Source organism: Coenobita brevimanus, chromosome 55 (genome assembly GCF_032717465.1).
Source record: "Coenobita brevimanus isolate Jiangsu-jjx chromosome 55, ASM3271746v2, whole genome shotgun sequence".
Classification (NCBI taxonomy): domain Eukaryota; kingdom Metazoa; phylum Arthropoda; class Malacostraca; order Decapoda; family Coenobitidae; genus Coenobita; species Coenobita brevimanus.
This window is the reverse complement of record NC_137008.1, coordinates 37,180,723-37,201,121: the sequence shown is the minus strand read 5'-3', so window position 1 is coordinate 37,201,121 and position 20,399 is coordinate 37,180,723. Positions and strand designations below refer to the sequence as shown.

The 20,399-nt window shown below is 46.3% G+C and overlaps 1 protein-coding gene across 5 annotated transcripts in view; it reads left to right on the top strand.

The window, feature by feature from the left end:
* LOC145401373 (uncharacterized) overlaps nt 1-20,399 on the top strand; it is a 253,052-nt gene that overhangs the window by 175,637 nt on the left and 57,016 nt on the right. For all 5 annotated transcript variants that reach the window (XM_080273703.1, XM_080273704.1, XM_080273700.1 and 2 more), the window contains one exon: nt 11,242-11,407. In XM_080273703.1, coding sequence (XP_080129829.1) covers nt 11,242-11,407 — 166 coding nt within the window. The remainder of the gene's footprint in view (nt 1-11,241; nt 11,408-20,399) is intronic.

Here is a 20,399-nt window from a genome sequence, read left to right as displayed (position 1 = left end):
ATTACTACCGTCAAGTGATTTTATCCAAATTAGGGGAGACCAGTTATGGCGAAGGAGTTAGAGCAACCCATTCCTTATGTGGTGCATTTATTTATTCAGAGAGAGAGAGAGAGAGAGAGAGAGAGAGAGAGAGCGCAGGGTCAGAAGAGCGGTAATGTCGCCACCAACTGAGAAAATGTGACAACAATAGCGGACGGAGATGAGGGAGGGCTGCGTGGAGGGCCCTGACGATCTCCGGGATTTGAGGGGGGGGTGGGGGGATGGTCGGGCCGGACACTGGAGACAATGACCGCATATCGGGAAAATATTATGTCGTTGTGTGTGTAGCGGGGCCAAGGAAGTGACGGACAATTGGTTGGCCCTTTTCCCCGCTGCACGCGTGCCTCTTTCTCCCTGCTGACGCCCTGCTGACCCCTGCCTTTCTCCCTGCTGACCCGTGCCTCACTTTCCCGCCTGACTCGTGCCCCTCTCCGTCTGCTGACCCCTCCTGCCTGTCTTACTCCCTATTTCTCCTCTGTCTTCTCCCCGCTGTGTGATAACTCTCTTTACAGTATTTTCCAGACGGCTTTCCTAGGATTTTGTTCACATGACAGGTAAAGCTGACTGCTACTTATATCGTTGTTCGACCCTTTGTCCCAGTTAAATAATTTATGTTGGTTATGCTAGATAATTTTCTTTAGCCAAGAGAAACTTAGCACGAACTGAACAGAATAACGGTAGGACTAGGTTCTGTACTGGCCACATCCGTGCCCATGTTTTTAAATGTTACTGTGCATGAACCAGTTGTTTGTTGTGTTGAGAGAGTGAGGTGTGGTGGACACAATCTGGGTGGTCAGTGGCGCCCCAGTGGTCAGTAATGAACACCATTCACTCGTCCCTGCCGACCCTCAGGTCCCCTCTGGCTCCCTGCTGACCCATGCCCCTGTCCCTGTAGCTGCCCCAGGTCAGTCCCGTCTGTTCTCCTCAGCCTTGTCAGCCACCCGGAACCCCCTATCGTCTCCTGGCCACACTGAAATCGTTAGAAAATCCCCTAGTCCTGTACAGCACTTGTCCCAAATCAGTCCTTAAACTAAGAACGTGAATGTGTGGACAAGCGCCCAAACTTTTGACGATAATTTCTTAAGCATGTGATGCTGATAGACCATACCTGATTTTTCTGCATCGCTGTAGATTACACGCTGGTATGCTGGCTTATACGTCTGAGAATTGCTGGAATTCCATAAATAATCGTCAAAACTAGGACTTTGTTTACACTCTTGTGCTCTCAGTTTTAGTAATACGGTCCCAGTCTCACTGAGGTTCAAGAACCATTAAACCTCTTCCCCTCACCATCACTCCCTTCAACCACTCACGACCACTCCCCCGTCACTTCCCTTCCCCCCTCACCACCATTCCTCCGTCACTCTCTTCTCCCCCATGCCATCGTTCCCCTATCATCCCGCTCTCCCCCTCACCATCATTTCCCCGTCATTTCCCTCTCTTCCTCGCCACCATTCTCCCGTCACTCCCCTCTCCCCTTCACCACCATTCCTCGTCACTCCCGTACCCCCCTAGCCACCGCTCCACCGTCACTCCCCTCTCCCCCTCTCCGCCATGTCCCGTCATTCCCTTCTCCCGCTCACAACCCGCCCTCTGGCAAATGTAAAGTGTATTTTGATCCGGCAGCCAATCCGTGTTATCAGCATGCACCTTATGTGAGGGCGGGGCTGGGTGTCCTCCCTGGGGCATCTTATCTCAGGATCTGAAGGGCCGGCACGCGTCACCCGCCCTACCCGCCCCTCCCATCCCGCCCTCGGGGGACAAAGCTGCAGGCAGATCACACTCCAGTCGTTATTATTATTGTTGTTATTATTATTATTATTATTATTATTATTATTACGGGTAGTATCCGCCTGCTTAACCGTCCAATACAGTTACGACTTTTGTGTTTTTTTCTTTCCTTTACCAAACCAGTTTCAGATTAGGAGAGCTCCATTGTGTTGAAGGAAATAGTAAGGATGTATCAAACTCCCTCATTAAATAAATAAATTTATCCTATATATAATCATGTGGAGATAATGAGAATAAAGTAATATCCGATTTACATAGTTTAAGACACACTAGCGCCTGATAGTCACTGAAACAGCCTACGGGTTGCTGACTCCAAGTTCCATCCCAGTCACCTGAGTTGCATTTTTTGTCATGCATATGCGCGTACCGCATTAGACTGCGCTCCTGTGTCCCCGCGCAAGACACCACGAAGCGCCGCGCACTTCATTATTCCCTCCGCGAACATAATAATCAGCGAGATCAAATGCTCTCTCATAAATCAGCAGGTGCCAAAGTGGTCATGAGAAGCAGTGGATGATAATGATGGTGACAATGAGGACGATGGTGATACAAAAGTGCTTAGTTCTTCATTAACCTTTTTGCGTTCTCTGTGCTGTGGTACCAGTAATAATTTTACACGACTCATATTGCAGTACTAAATTTTTTGATAATAGCTTCGTGCTGCCTTTGATGAGAACCCGTGCATTGTGCCTCGACAAACATCAAACATATCAAAATATGAAAGACAAGCATTCGGGAGCTGAATGCAAACCGCCCGCCAGAATATGCTATTGGCCCAGTCCAAGACTTAGGCCACATCTTGATACCCTGAAGGTTTCATGTTGATAGCTCAAGCCGTTCATGAGATACAGTGGTGCTAGAGGCGGGCGATAAAAACTAGTTGATCTTTGGCAGCCATTGTGGTGACCTTAACTTTGACCCCGAGTGCCCATTTTCGAACTCGGCCAAGATTTTGGTCTTATCTTGATACCCTGAAGGTTTAATGTTGATAGCTCAAGCCGTTCATGAGATATCATGGGAACACACACACACACACACACACACACACACACACACAGAAGCAGACAAAAACACTATAGTTCTGCCTTCCGAAGGCGGGCGATAAGAAAGGAGTTAAATTGTACAAGAGACATGTATTAGAGTACTCGGACTAACTCACAGCGGGAAGTTCGTTTTGAAGATTATTGGGGCTGCTTCTGGACAGTGTTATTTAGAAGAGTCCAGTGGTAGTGAAGAGGTTATTGAAGGTTCCATTTAACACCTGCAGCTTGAAAGGTCGATCTTGCTGAATATAATCGTTACGAGAAAGGAAAAACAGAATTCAAATAACTTCATCCACCACCGCTACCACCACCACCTCTACCACTAACTTCAACCAGCACTAAACAGCATCACCATTAACTAACCACAATCACCACTAACATTAACGCTTCAACCGCTAACTTCTGCCATCGCTAAAACACCGTCATAGCTAACCACAATCACCACTGCCACTATAACTTCCACTAACCGCAATCACCACTACCACTAACCTCAACTATCACTAAGCACCATCATCAGTCACCACAATCAACACTACTACTATAACTTCCACTGACCATAATCACCACTACCACTAACCTCAGCTGTCACTAAGCACCATCATCAGTCACCACAATCACCACTACCACTCAGCGCCACCACCATTAACCTCAACTACGCACCATCATCAGTAACCACAATCACCATCATCACTAACCACAATCACCACAACCAGTAACGCCTCCACCACTAATCTCAGTCACCACTAATACTGACACGTCCTATACTAGCCAGTCACCACTAACCCCCTCACCACTGACCAGCCTGGATCAGTTATCAGCACCACCACTCCACAGCTGACAGTCGCTCACCTCACGCCACTTGTCCAACCCACCAATTGATAATAATGCACCACTTTCACCTCATTTCTACTCCCTCCCTCTAATTCTCCCCCTCTCTCTATCTTCTCCCCTCCCCCTTTTTTTCCCCCACGGCTTATCTCTGAAACACGAGTGAGCAAACTGACGGATTATACTCTCTCTCCCTCTCTCTCTCTCTCTCTCTCTCTACATATATATATATATATATATATATATATATATATATATATATATATATATATATATATATATATATATATATATATATATATATATATACATACATATATATGTATATGTATGGGTATGTTATGATGTGGCAGGGGTAAACCAGTTCTGCTGTCGGGCCCTGCTGCGGATGTCACTGATTGCATTGCGCAGTTGACCCTTGTGCGGCGTGGTGCGGTGAGGATCTGTCCGTTCTCCCCTTTGGGGCTAAGATGTGAATGAATGTGTTTGAATGGATGAGTAAATGGAGAGTGTGTCGTCCTGTCTCGGCTACCTCCCTTTCCTTGGGGGAAGCAGCCTAGGTATATATATATATATATATATATATATATATATATTTAAGAAAAAAAAAAATACATTTTTTATAGTAATCAGTCATTGTCACATGCTTTTTTGGTAACTTTTTTGTATTTCTTATGGATATTTTAAAATGTTTTTAAAACTTTATGTAATTTGCAATATGTGTTTTAAATGCTTTTAGGTCTGAAGATGGGATAAGCATCCCGAAACTAGTCACCTGAAATAAATAAATATGAAGTGGAAAATCATCTTGCTTCTCCTTGGCTGGATATATAGTATAAGATTCCCCACGGGCACCTCAGTTGTTGATATATATATATATATATATTTATATATATATATATATATATATATATATATATATATATATATATATATATATATGAGTCCTCAAGCGTCAGCTCACTCTTCCAATCCTTCCTCGTCCCTACTCACAGACGAAGTTTTGTTGTAAGTATTTGTGGCTTAATTGTGCCTGTGACTGGATATACTTAGAGGTATCAGCCACCCTGTATATCTGAGTCCCTTAATATTAACCAACCCCACAAATCCTTCTCTCCCTTCCACCCTTCCACCTCCTCTCCGCTCCTCCCATTCTCCCTCCTCTTTTCCTTCCCCTCCCCTCCCCTCCCCTCCTCTCCCCCATTCTGATAGGTGTAGTCCATGCACTATATACTAACGAGTTTGATGTGATGGCTACCGGATGTGTTGGAAGTACTAATCCACTTAAGTATTTTGCGTCCCCTAAATTAATTCCCTAATATATTTGCGCTCCCTTATGTCATCCCGTCCCAACAACCCTTCCGTTCCCTCCCCTCACTCTTCTTCTTCCATCGTCCCCTACTCTCCCCTCCCCTCTCACCCTTCATCCTCTCCTCTTTCCTCAACTCCCCCTCCTGTCCCTGTTCCTCTCCCCCCACCTTTTTCCCTTCCTCATTCCTCTTCCTTCTCTCCCCTCGTTCCCCTTTCCTCCTCATTCCCCCCTTCTCCCTTCCCGTCCCTCCTCCTCTGCCTCCTGCCCCTCTCCCCCGCCCCATTAAATCCCCCTCAGTGGGCTCCTCAACACCCACTTATGGCCACTCACCCGCCCTCCCCCACCTCGACCACCCACTTATCCGGGGCAAATCCACTTATCTGATCCAACACAAACCTGAGGGAGGAGGGGAGGCGTGACAGGTGCCAGAAGGACATGGGGGTGAAGGGGGAGGCACGGGATGGGGGGGAAGTGAGCGAGTGGTGGAAGGAAGAGGAAAGGTTCAGAGGGACATAGGGAAGGGAAAGGGGAAAGCGATGTTAAGGGAGGGGAAAAAGGAAAGGGATGTTCAGGGAAGGGAAGCGAGGGATCGAAAGAAAAGGTAAAGGAGGGAAAAAGAATAGAAAACCTATGTTAAAGGATGGGAGTGGGCAGAGGGCAGGGACAGGAAGGGAGGTGAAGGAGGAAGGGAACAGATAGGAGGAAAAGAGGAAGTTGAGAGGGAGATAGGAGAGGACAGAAGATAGAAGGGAGGAGAGGGAAAGGGAGAGAAGGGAAAGGAGGGAGCGAGAACAAAGGGAATGAAGGAAATGGAAGAAGGGAGGAGAAAGAGTAAGATAGGGGCATAAGAAAGAAAGATGTGGGGAAGGATGAGGGAAGAGAAATTAAAAGGAAGAGAGAGGAGACAAGAGGGAGAGAGGGGAGGGAAGGGGAGAGGGTAGTAGCTGGAGGGTGCGAGGCTGGACATATGTTACGTCACATTAAATTACGATAATCCCGGCAGAGGGGACGAGACATCACCGCACGGGATCAAAACCTTCTGCTTATAACACACTCTTTTAGGTGGTAGATGAGGGCGTCCGGCATCCACCCGCATGATGTAGTGCTGCCTACTTCTTCCTTCATGTCTATCATTCTTTTTCTGTGTCAGCCCTCTTCTCTTGCTGTTTCCCTCATCCTTCTTGTCACCTTTTATTACTCTTCTTTCCACTTCAGATGGCTCGACACTGAGTGACAGTCCAAATGGCTTCCTGTAACTCAGGATACCATTTACAACGCTTAGAGGTAACCATATAGCCAAATAACGGGATGACGTGTAGCTTACTATGATGCCCTCTTTAACTGGGTGGGCGGAAGCAAATGCGACATCCACCCACGAACCAATCCTCCACACTAACCCCTGTCAGCCGCATGGGAGTTTCAGTTCACTGAACTGGACGGCCCTCCAGGGGCGTTTGCTTGCTTGCGGTTGATGGGTCTGCTCGATCAGACAGACTGTGGTAGCACAAAAACGACTACACACTTTTATACTCTGGATTGCATTCCCTACGTTTGCAAAGCACAGCACAATTCACCTTGAATATGTTTATAGTACATGTTGCATCCATTCAGAGACAGAAAATTTCTGCACTTTCCTATCCGTGTCCTTCCTCCAAATCACAGTTACAATAAGCCATATTTGATCGTACCGGTATGCTGTTTGTGAATACTGTGGCAAAAATTTGCACCGTACACACTAGCAACCCTACACCAACAGTACATCGTCATAGTATAGACTTCGCTGACATACGATTAATTATTAGCTGTGCAGTTGAGATTTGCGCAGAATCAGCAATTTCGGCGTTTAACGGCCTCTGATTTTACTTATTTAGAACTTCGTATTGTCTTGTGTGTTATTAATATATCCCCTTGATATCATGACCCATTTCCGAGGCTCCGGTGGGGAGATGGAGCTACTATAGAACTACGAGTAGATTTAGGAGTATGAGGAAGAGGAAAGGCAACGAGGAGGGGGAAGGGGGTGCACGCGGCGGTGGTGGTTGGACTGTTGTCTGTAAAGCCTCCCGCTGGTGATGGTGTCCCAGGCGAGGCAGCTGCTACACAGATTATTATTGTCACCAGTCAGCCGCACTCCACCTACCTCCCTCACTCTCACCGGCGCCCTGCGGCGTCCGGGGGCGCTGCAGTATAAACACTAATTCCGTCACTCATTGCCGTCCCGTTATCAACTCCCTCTGCTTTGGACCCACCAAGATGCGCACCTACAATTCAGGCTAAAAACGAGCGAGTATTTTTCTAGCCAGGAGGAATTGCAAGGGGCTGGATGCTTCTTCTGAATGAAATAAACATTCTGGTGGTAGCAGACGCAGAGGAGAGGCGAACGGAGGAGCACGACACGAAAAGGAAACGATAAGAGAGGGCACAACACAGGAGGAGGGAGGAGCAGCGAGGTGAGGAGAGGAAAGGATAGGATAGGATAAAGAGAGAGGATAGAGGAAAGAGAGGAGATGGAAGGAACGGGAGGAGGGAAGAGAGCAAGATGGAAGGGAGGGAGGAGAGGAGCTGGTAATGGAGGGGGACACCTGGGAGGGCCGCCGGGCTGATTGACACCATTCACAAGGCCGGTATTAAATTGTGTCATGACCAGTGTTATTGTGCCCACCAAGCTATAAAGTGTGCACCATCTCCTTCAGCCAAACATACCAGCCCGATAGATGAAGTGTATACACCAGTCTCACACCACCACACCAGTCTCACACTATCACACCAGTTCCATTCCACACCACCACACCAGTCCAACACCACTAAACTACACTCTCACCACCATCAAACCAGTCTCTCACCACCTAACCAATCCCACAACACCACACGAGTTCCACACCACCACACCAGTCTCCCAACCCATCACCGTTCTCTAGCCAGCTAATGGAAAGCAGTGCTTGCGCGAGACATTGTAAAAAGGTGTTGTTTGCGTGTAATGGTGCGTTAGGGGTGTCAAATATATTCCAGTCATTCAGCCTCTATATTTTCCCGCATCCTGGTCGGACGCTCAATCATGGCGGATTACCTGAGTAGATTCCCACTGCTGCGGCCATAGACTGGTCTACCCTCGAATCCCTGTGTGGTTGAACTAAATAAGAATGGTAAATATCCATGTGGGAAGGGGGCTAATCTATTCTATCCATCTATTGTGCTTAACCTTCTTTCTGTCCATCTGCTAATCAATCGCTGGTTTATTGTGCAATACGACGAGGAAACACTGTGTCGTTGGGCTAACTGAGGAGAGTAAATATGCGAGTGAGGAGTAGGAGGGAGACACTAATCTACTTTGCTGTATCTGTCTGTCTTTTTATGTATCGACTAATCTACCACCTAATCTGCCAAAGAGCTTTTATATGATTGGCCTGACATGTGTGTGAGCTGGTAAATACGCAACGGGGACTAATACACTCTTCCCCATTAGTCCCCATTAGTCCCACATGCCTAACACCAGAGTTGATCCAGGGTTGCCGCGACAAGTGTGCCTCTAAGCTCTTCTCTCACGCAGTGTTAATGGCCTATTAACCTTTTCACAATGAGAGGTCTGCCCTTTTCTTAATAAATTCGTCTGGCCGTTGTAAGAATTTAATAACTGAGTGCGTTATCATACTGATAAGGCTACTGTTTATATACCATTCATTACAAGAGGTCTCACAAAACTGAATTAAATCGTCTGGCAGTGTCAGAAACAAAAAATACGTTGCCTTTATTGATGAAAGTAAATCCTTCAGTAGGGTGGCGTCTTTTACATTTTATTCTAGCTATATTCTAACTACACCAGGTGAATTTTACTTAGCTTGGAAGGGATCCTCATAGCGTCAAGTTTAGAAAGAATCTTGACTTACCAAAAGTACGTCAATTTATTTTTCCTAATGCCAGATATACCATTGCCTTCATAAAATCATCTTTTGGGGCAGTGAATATGCTGAGATTAGATTCGTGAAGATATTCACAAAATATCTATTACATTCTTGTCTTGCTCTGTGAGATGTGGTACATACGGAAGGGCAGGATGAGAAAAAGGGATGTGGTAGGGTGGGGGAGGAATGCTGTGGGGTGAGGGAGGGGTGATGAATTAAGGGATGTATGGTTCGGTGCGAAAAGTGTGTAGTTTGGTGAGTAAGAATGAAGGAAGGATATTAGTGAGGGAGGATCTGGAGGGCAGAGAATGTGGTTATGACTAAGTATAGAGAAATGAGATTTGCATGAGGATCTGACTGCAGAGGAGGGCTGATAAGGTAGGGCTGACTGAGAAAGCAGAGTTGATGGGAAGGTGAAGCGAACGGAAAGAGAGTGGCCGGGAAGAAAGGAGAGGGGCGGTGAGGGTCTGTGGAAAAAGGAAGAGAGGAGTGGATAGAGCTGGCTATGGAGAGCTATAAGAGAGGGTAGGTTGTGTGGGAGAGGTGGGCTGGAGAGAGAGAGAGGTCTTGTTCGGCAAGGTGGGCTGACTAAGAGAGGAGGGCTGGAGGGAGAGTAGAGCTTGTTCGGAAAGGAGGGCTGACTGAGAGAGGAGGATTGGCAGAAGAGGAGGGCTGGCCAGGAAAGACAGGGAGAGGAGGGCTGGTGGGGAAAGGAGGGAAGCGGTGGGAAGGGGAGGGAAGACAGGGAGGGTGTGGACCCTACCCTGAGAGCTGAATGCCCCGTCGTCGCAGCTGCTCCCCTCCCTCCGCCATTCACACCCACTGTTTGCAAATCTTCCGTCGCCATTCCACAGTAGTTCATACGTTTATTTATTCACTAAAGGGTGACAATGCCCTCTGGTGCCCGAGCGGAAAATTCGAAGTTGGCGGCGAAGAAGTGAGAGTACACAAGTGGCCCCTGACTGCTCACTTGAAGGTGTATTATTCCGACCCGACTTGTAATGCTCGTATAAATGGCTCTCCACAATGCCGCTATGGAGTCCCCCGGTGCCCCGACAAAGAGGAATTTGAGATTGATACCCTGTTTATGTGGGTCGCTGCCGCCCGCTCAGCACTCGTTATTCCATTATTATTTTTCTGGTGCCTGGAGCGACGGAGCCACGTGCCATCCAGTCCGACCGAGGGAGCTGAAGGGATTTTGGTGGATAATGCTGGAATGTGTGAATGGAATATGTGAGTTGTATGTACGGAAAGATTGATTCGGTGCAGTATGCTTAATAAATTTCCATACACTATAGGTACAGTAAGTAAAGTTAAAGTAGGCCTATGGTGTATGTTCGTGATACGACAGTGTGTGAACGGAATGTACGAGTTATGGACATGTAGAGATTTATGCTGAGGATATGCACATGACTGTGACTGTAAACCCCCTTCCCTTTTATTCTTGGCAGTTGACACAATGTTCTCTAAACCACAATCTTTGCCAAAGCAACTTCATCAAACACATAGTGTGGGAGACATGTTTCTGGAGTGGAGCCGAGAATCTGGAAGGACCAAATGACGAGTGACTGGATGCATGACCCCTATTACTGAGTAAAGCTGATAGTTCTCCTATTTTTTTATTCCTTTTCCCACTGCTATGAGATTTAATGATGATAATGATAATGATGGTGATGATGGTGATGATAATGATTCAGTATACTTAAGTTTTCAATCATTAAAGACAGAATTAGCAGAGGTGTCGAGTGAATTTAGTGATAGTACTTAAGAAAATTTAATGGAAAACTGAGTTAGGAAGATGATCATGATCATATCAAATGGTAGGCCTTATCAGTCTGCACTGTTACATGAATTAAGCCATGTAAGCTACGCCTCGCCTAATACTTCCTATTAGCCTAAAATAAAATTATCTCCCCGGCTGCTGACTGCAACATCTCAGCATTGCTCTCTCCCTTGCACCTCCCTAAATCATCTTTGGGCATCCCTTACTCACCCTCCCCTACATTTCTCATATCTTATCTTCTCCCTCTCACCCCTCCGCTGTACCCTACTCACCACTCACATCTACGTCTCTCCCTTTCCTCTCTGCATATTACCCTTCTCTAAGCCCTCTCTCCTCACCTATTTCACTTTCCCTTGCATTTCTCTACAACACATCTTCGCCTCTCATTCCCTTAAATCCTCCTCCTCACACCTCTCAACATCTTATCTACGCCCTATCTTCCCTCCCCTTCACACACACCCCGCCAGTGTGTCCTCTCTTGCCTCTACGATCTTTCTCTTCACCTGCGCCAACCAGCCTACCCTAATAATCCCTCTCCTCCCACAGGCCACGGTGGGGTGAACCAGCTTGGGGGCGTGTTCGTGAACGGACGGCCACTGCCCGACATGGTACGACAGAGGATCGTAGAGCTGGCACACAACGGCGTCAGGCCATGCGACATCTCACGTCAGCTCAGGGTCTCACACGGATGCGTCTCAAAGATCCTATCAAGGTAAACTCCGTCTCTAGTTGTAAAGCTAAGGTCACACACCGTTTATCGAAGGTAATATCGAAAACTATGACAATGCCAATTGAAGTTTCCTTATACCGTACCTAATGCAACCTCTTTCCCATTACGAAAATTTACTTTGAAGTTAAAATTTAAAGTTTCGTTTTGACCTGAACCCCTGCAACCCGAGAACCTTCTCCTGAAATAGGCAACAGAATTTTCAAAATGTCATCTGTCTGAAGATATTACTGTAAATAACTTATCCATTGAGTTGGAGAAGGTCCTTCTCTAAATATAAATACAGTCATATGACGGTAGCCAGAGCAGAATAAAAAGGCATCATTGGACTAGAGGGGTTTAAAGGTCATTGTTTTTTCCTTTTTAAAGACGGTTTTGCAACTTTAATTAAGAAATATCTGTAGTCTTATATAAGTAAATAGACCTGCATGCAGTTATATCTAACCTGTTTACGAGAGAAGGTGCACGATAGAGTGTGTGTATGTGTGTGTTTTGTGTGATGAAACTCTCTTTGATGAGGTTTATATCCTCTCTCTCTCTCTCTCTCTCTCTCTCTCTCTCTCTCTCTCTCATAATTTGTATATATAGGGAGCCTGAGCGTCTTTGAGGGCTGGGCGGGGAGCACACAAAAACTGTTGGTTATTGTATTGTGGTCACGGTGGTGGCGGTGGTGGTGTCTCGCCAGCCCCACACACACACACACACACGCACACACACACACACACACACACACACACACACACACACACACACACACACACACACACACACACACACACACACACACACACACACACACACACCAGCGCTACGGATGGATTCCCCCTTTTGGTCCCCGTGATTTACTTCCCCGTCCCAGTAAATGATGCTTCCCTCCGGCCGACAGGATCTGGCCGGGAGCAGAAAAGAAGCTAGGTTAAGTCTGCCTCTCCCCACCACACGTCTCATGGCTGCCGAGACTCGCCGATACTGTGTTGATGTTGCTTACTGTTGTTGCTGGTGGTAGCGGCAGGGTAAATCTGTGTGGAGTGAGTTTGTTTTGTTAATGAACCCTTGCTGTCTTTAATCTATTTTATTTCGAATAGAGAAGACTTTCTGGAATGGAGGGGTAAGATTTAGCTTGCATTAACCCACTCACAACTAGGCTCACTGTTAGGCGTCCTCTCTAAGCTGAATATATTCATCTTGTAGCAGCGGTCATAACGCACGAATTAAGTCTTCAAGCTAAAGGCATTAATTTTGAACACCCCCTCCCAACAATAAGTGACCTGGATGCAAGGAGACGTTTGTGCTTGTTGCTGGCGACTGTTGTTGTTGATGGTGGTGTTAATCTTGTGTGTGGAGCAGTTAGAGCTTGTTTTAATCTTGTGTGTGGAACAGTTAGAGCTTGTTTTGTTAAATTACCCCCCCGGCCCGAGGGCGTCATTTTCGTATATATTTTTGTTTGCTCGTGACGATATCATTCAGTTTAGGAGACAAATCTCGAAACTGAGGAGTTAGATATACCATTCATTAACATTTTCACAATGTGCAGATCCTATTTAATTTTAATCAGATCGTTTACTGATAGGCAGAGTAAAGTAAAAACACGCCATCGCAGTAAAGGTATTAATTAGGGGAAAATCTGGCTTAGACTTTAACACCTAGAGAAGGACCACCATATGCAGAGAAGGGACTTAGTTACGTCTGTGGTGACAGCGCTGAATACACCTTGACCAGTTATTTGCCTTTAGTGTTTCTCTCCAAGGTGTTATGTTAGTTTTGCGAGGCAGTGTGTTATGGGCGATAAGAAACTAAAAGAACTGAAGAAAAACAAGATTGGATGAATGGGAGGAGTTACAGAGATGCATGTGATAAGTGCTACACTCCTTTTATAACACGACATATGTTGGTAGAACTGTTTGCCACTAGTGTAACAAAAGCGACTTCATCAGATGAAGTACTGTAGGTTAATCTCTCGGACAAGAAGAGTATGTTTTCACCCCTGTTTGTTTGTTTATTTGTCTATTAGCAGGATTACTCAAAAACTAAAAGAGAGATTTGGACCAAATTTGTTTGGTAGATAGCCTATGTCCCAGGGAACAATCGCTTAACTTTTGGGACCGATCTGGATCGTATTACAAATTTTACATCCGGAAAACACTTTCTGCGAAACCCTAATCCGTGATGAGAAAACCTAACCCATTATGAAGAGTGGTTTGGAATTTACTTTGCCCTTGTCGGAAAGATGCTTTCCACTGAGTGCCCCTCTAGTTCTGTCCGACAGGGAGAGTATGTTTTCACCCCTGTTTGTGTGTTCGTCTATTACTTTGTCTGTTAGCAGGATTACTTAAAACCAAAAGAGAGATTTCAACCAAATTTGGTGGGTAGATAGCCTTAGTCCCAGGGAACAATCGATTAACTTTTGGGACCGATCCAGATCGTATTACAGATTCTGGATCCAAAACACATTTTTTATGAAACCCTAATCAGTGATGAGAAAACCTAACCCGTTATGAAAAGCGGGCTGAAAATGACGTTGCCCTCGTAGGAGAGATGAGCTCCATTGAGTGCCCCTCTAGTTGTGTATGGTTTCGCCTGTGAGGTGGAGTCGAGAAATTCGAAGGCTTGGATGAGTGAATGGATGTAGATATGAGCCATTTATCTTGTACTCTTATGGTAGCTTCGGCTGCTATTGTATTTTCATCTTCCTTTTTCTGTGTCCTGCCTACCCCACCTATAATAACATGATTTAGGGCCATGACGATGATGATGGTGATGGGGTTGGGGTAGGAATGAAACCACTAGTTTACGACACATGATTTGTTCTTATTTATGAGCAGATTGACACAAGAATCAGAGGAGGTAGTGGTGGGTTGTGACAGGCTGTGATGGATTTAAAGAGGCTGCAAGGCTACCTTCATCAAATCCTGACAGGGCGGATGTTGGATACAACACGGGTTTGTGTAGTTGCCAAGAATTTACTCTGGGCAATAGAAGTCCGAAAGAATATAATACTTGTTATACACACGTGATTTCATATGTATGTATAAAATCTGTATGTGTGTTTGTATGATGATGGTGATGTACCTAGTACTTAAGTTTGTATGTACACTGTGTATATACCTGTATGCATGCATGGATGGATGTATGTTCGTCTGTATGTACAATCTGTGTAATTATATGTATGTGTAATTTGTCATATGCAACACGCTTTGAAGTTCGATCAGAAAAAAAGTAAAATTTGAACATATCCAGGGCCGTCGAACAAAAAGGCCTCAGTGCGACGGCTTTCCGTGAAAATTTTTTAATATGGCGCTGCCCTGTGTTTTTGGTGGTGTGTTGCTGTATATTTTTATGGGAGCGTCAGTCTCACATGACAAGTGTATGAGAGCGGTGGGGCGTCACGCAGTCTACACACCCCAACCCACACTACACCACCCCTCTATACACTCTCTCTTTCCACTCTCTCCTCTCTCTCCCAAATTCTCTTCAATCTCCCCTCCCTCCTCATCTCTCACATAGCCCCACCCCTCCCCCCACCCCTTTTCTCGCAATCTCCCCTCCTCTCCCCTTTCCCCGCTCCCTGCACACAGTCCCCAAGTCTTCCCACCCCTCTCCCCATTCAGGTTCCCCTCTCCCTCTCTCCCTCCACAGAACCCGTACTGCTCGATTCTCTTCTCACCCCTCACACACCCACGACCTCTCCCCCTTTCACTTTCCCCTCACCCCGCTCTATACTTCCCTTTCCCCTCTTTCCCCATACTCTCTCCCCTCTACAATATACCTCTTCCCACACCTTCTCCTTCCCTTTCTTTCCCCTCTCCTCTCGCCTCTCTCATTTCCTCTATGCTCTTTCCCAGCTACTTTCTCCCCACATCCCCCCCTCCCTTTCCCTTTCCCTTTCACATCCTACCCTCCCTCTTCCCACACTCCCCTCCCTTCCTCTCACCTTCTCCTTCTATACTTTCCTCACTGCTGGCCTTTCCTTCCCCTCTTCACTGTGCTCTCTCTCCCCTCACAATTCACCACACCGCCCTTCTTCTCTTACACCGCCTCTCTCCCCTCACTTAGTTCCTCTCTCCCCTCCCCTCATTCATCCTCGCTTCTTCCTCTTTTCTACTTCCTTTTTCCCCCAGCTCCTATTCTCTCTCTCTCTCTCTCTCTCTCTCCCCCCCCCCCAGCTCCTTCCCCTGCATCCCTGCTTGTACTGTCCTAGCCCTGCCACTTTATCCATTTCTCTGCTCCTGCTCTTTTCTTTGTCCCAACTGCTTACTCTCCTTCATCTCCCTTCCCATCCAGCTGTCCTCGTCGCCTCTCCTCTCACTTGCATTTCCTCATCTTTGTCTTTTCATTCATTTCCTATTTCTTCATTTTCGTGTCCCTTCCCCTTCTTGTCTCCTACCACTCTCCCCCGTCCCCATCCCATTCCCTTGCCTCTGCACATCCCCCTCCCCCTTCGATCTCCTGTCCCTATCTTCCCCAAGCCTCTCCCTCTTCCTTCCCCCTGTCTCTTTGCCCCTCCCCTCTTTCCTTCCCTCTCTCTTCCCATCCCATCCCCCCGCCTGCCTCTCTCTCCTCTATTTCCCCTCCCCCTCCCCCCTGCCTGCCTCTCTCTCTTCTATTTCCCCTCCCCCTCCTTCCCCCTCCCAGCGCCCCCTGGTGTTAGCCACGGCGACAACATTCCATCAAAACACAACCACAACACAATTTTCGTCCCCTCCGACCCTCACCCCACTTCTCTCTCTCTCTCTCTCTCTCTCTCTCTCTCTCTCTCTCTCTCTCTCTCACTCTCTCTCATATATATATATATATATATATATATATATATATATATATATATATATATATATATATATATATATATATCATAGCGCCCAGTAAAATAGACCAGACATCCAATCATCATTCAAGCATTTGCAGTTCTCGGCTGTACCTCACAGGTCAAATGATCGACACAAAATTGTAGTTCTGACGTCTGAGAAAATTTTTGCGTAAACTGTTTTGGCGCTAATGAATACTGATAGATATTGTGTGTCCTGTGGTAGGATGAAGAGGTTTTTCCAGCTTTATTGGATGTGTGTGTGTGTGTGTGTGTGTGTGTGTGTGTGTGTGTGTGTGTGTGTGTGTGTGTGTGTGTAGGGGGAAGGGGGGCAGTGCATCAGGGGAAATACTCACCGGAATGGAAGTGGCTCCTGGATGCCCCCACCCCTATGGTCCCCTGTCACTGTCTCGTCTGCTCGTAACCCCAACCCCCACCCTAATTCCCTCCCTCTGCCTTACCTGGCCGTCACGTGTCCAAGGGTGAAGAATGACTTCTACTGAGCGCCGGGGGGATGGGGGAAGGGGTAGCAGGGTAGAGGGATTCGGAAGTGGAAGAAAATTGATGGCAGGAAGACATGTGAACGTATTCTCTTAGACTTGCGAAGCTCTCTGGCATCCTTTGCTATTTGGCTAATGTATTAATTAGGAGAGCAGCAGCGTGCCAGATAAATGTGCCCGACCTCCATCCCCTCCACCCCTCCGTCCTCAAGAAGCTGTGAGACTGTTTGCACTAAAAGTGGGCCTCGTGGGGGGTGGAGTCGCCTTATCCTTTAAGAAAGAGGGGCAGAGGGGTTCCAGCTTCCCATCGCCTCTCCTTTAAGTTACTTTTTACGATATACAAGGAATACACGAACAGGACTCCTTCTGTCCTATTCCCTGGGATAGCACAGTATAAAATGGTCAGTCATTATGGCGGCACGACACCTCCCTCAAATCCACCCCTTTAAGTTGCTTTTTATGACACGCAGGGTGTACGTGGGTAGGATTCCATCTCCCCTTTCCCTTGGGATAACACAATATAAAATGGCTAATCAATGTGACGGTCCCCCATGCACCCCACTCGACCACTCTAACACAGTTGTCAGCGGCGACAGTGGAGCCCTTGAGCTGTGTGCCAGTCCTCCATATGGCCTCATCATCGTCTCAGTGTCGTTGGTCACTAATACGATGTAATGACGCTATTTGCCATCTGTTGCGAGATGCTGTGGGGGAGGGGGGGTGTACAGCTGAGACAGAGGGGGCATAGTGGCACTGGAAGGGAAGAAATGGGGTAAGACAGGGCAAGACAGTACAGGGTAGGGTGAGGGAATGACAGACCACGGTACAGGCATGACAGGACAACCAGACAGAATGACTGTGACTGTTTGTCAAGTATAATTTGAGAAATGACATAACACGCCCACATAACAGAGAAAACAGTATAGATGGAATAGGAATGGCACACCACGATTGAAAGACAGGAGAGACAGAAGGGAAAAAGGGATGAAACGAGAGAGGATAAAAGAAAACAGATGATTACAGGATAAGGACAGGACAAGGCAGAACAGAAAGCAAAACGGAACATAACAAATAAATCGAGATATGACAGAAAAGAACACATAAAACAAAGAGAAAAGACACAAGAGGAAGCCAGTATGTGAAAACATTAGAGAACAGAATAGGAAAACAGAGAGGAAAAAAGGGAAAGAGACGGATACAGGACACAGACAGAAAAGAGACACAGAAGAGAAAAGATAATGAAAGAATAGAAAGGACACAGGAAGGAGATAGTAAGAGAGAGCCCCCACCCTCCTATGACCCGCCCCTCTCCCTACCTCTCTGCACCAGCCGCAAACGTGAACTAATAAGAGCATATGTGAGGGCCAGTGTGGAGCGGAATTGCCCAGTCAGCCGAAGAATTTTGTGTATATTCCATTTGCATTCTGATGGCGGCGATCCCGTTGCGCCATCTGCCAGCCAGTCGGGTTAGGCTCACTTTCCCGTCCCCCGTCCCTTGTGCTGGCTTTGATGCTGTTATTAAGGCGGTTTTTAGGTCACTCTCCTTTCACTAACTAACAGTTTTCACAAATTGCGTCGTTATTAAGGTCACTTTACTTTCACTATTCACTTGTATGATCTTTTGGGTGTGGTGGGGTGGGATAGGGGAATGTCAGATCATTTTCCATTAATTTACATTATTAAGAAGCTGGTGGTGTTATTAGGGCATTTTTAAGCCACTTTCTTTTATTTACATTTTTTAGGGGAGGTTTTGAGGAGGTTACTTCCTTTCAGCAGTAATTTTTTTTTTTTCGTACTTTATGGTGTTATTAGGGCCATTTTAGGTCACTTCCTTCTCACTTGCAACGTCAGTAAGACACAGTTAGCGTTATTAAGGCAGTTTTGGGTCACACTCCTTTCAGTAGCTCTTTTTCTTATTTATCTAAAGGTGTTATTAGGTCCATTTTAAGTCCCCTTCTTTGTTTTTTTCGTTTTACTGGCTTTATGACGCTGTAGATTAGATTTAGATCACTTGCGGCATTTTAAACTAGCTTCTTAATGGATCCCAGTGGCAACTCTAAGTCCCTTTTCACTGATTCAGTTCTTTTCAGTAACTTCAAGGATTCTGTTTTTTTCACTTTTAGGTCGTTCTTTTCACTATACTGCATAATGGTGTTGTTAGTGCAGCTTTTAGTCAGTTTTTTTAGTTGTCAAGCCGAGAATTTTGAAAGCTTGAATGACGAGTCAGTGTCTGGCCAAGTATAACCAGGCACTTTTGACAGTTCCCTAATTTTTGTGTATTTCCTGTGTCTACATACAGTGCACTCCGTGTGTAACAGTGGGATTAGAATGAGGATGAGGATTATGATGGTGTTACTGGTATCGGCGTTGTTAACTTGCTGATAAAACTAGTAACACTGATAACAATGCTCTCATAACAACTAATAATAATAATAATAATAATAATAATAATAAAAATTAATTAATAGCAACAACAACAACAATAATAATAATAATAGTAAGAATAATGATAATGATAATATTAATACCACAGTGTAGCAGGCTCTGAACACTACCATCCATTTTCTTTGCCCACGCACACCCCCACCTCCCCTTCAGCCTCCTCCTCCTCATCACTTCTCCCACTTCTCCTTCTTCTTCCCATCTCCCTTCCTTCTTCCACACACCCTCTTCAACCATCCTTCTCCCTACCTCCTTTCCTCCTTCTTCGTCCCTCTCTCTTCCCCCAACTCCCCTCCACCCCCTTCCACCCCGTCCCTGCTCCTCTTCACCCAGTTAGCCAATCTCCCCGAGCCCTGTCCTCACATTTGTTCCATAAATCTTCCATCCCGGCACCAGAACTGATTTTACGAGTACAAAGCGGACCATGGAAGATTTTTAAGTGGGTCCTGTACAGCGGGGAACAAAAGTTTGCCTAGTATCGCATCTCTTCAACTTCTCACCGTTCTCTGTGGGCTAATAATCCTAAGTTGAGAAGTCCTGATTTGTTTCTCTGCCCATTGATGTCACTCTTTGATATAATGAGTCAGGATAGAAAGTGACGGACACACGCTTATTGTGAAGAATACGCAGTTGGCTAGAAGGCAAAGTTTTGTCTCCAACTGTACAGATTGCTCGTCCTGAAACTCTTAGCGTCCTGTCAAAATTTTGGACATCATTGTTTCGTTTGGCTGTCGTCTCTCTCTCTCTCTCTCTCTCTCTCTCTCTCTCTCTCTCTCTCTCAGACTGTAATGGGGGTGTAGGGAGACTGAGACTGAGGGAGGAAAGTTTGGTGGCAGAGAAACATTTTGGCCTCGGAAATGTATGGGAGAGAGAGAGAGAGAGACAGAGACAGACAGAGACAGACAGACAGACAGACAGACAGACAGATAGACAGACAGAGACGGAGAAAAAGAGAAATGAAGGAAGAGAGGGAGAAGGATCAGAAGGTGGAAGAGAGTGGACGAATGGAGGAAGCGGGACAGGAAAGGAGGAGGGTGGGAGGAAAAAGGGAGGGAGGAAGGGAGATGGGTGAGGGAGAAAGGGAGAATGAGAGGCGGGGGACATAATAGAAGAACAGAGAGAACTGAAGGGAGAGAGGGAGAAATGGAGGGAGAGAGAATGTAAAGGGAGAGATGAAGACATTACAGGTTGGAGGGGGGAGGGAAGGAAGGAGGGATGATTGGTGGAACGGAGA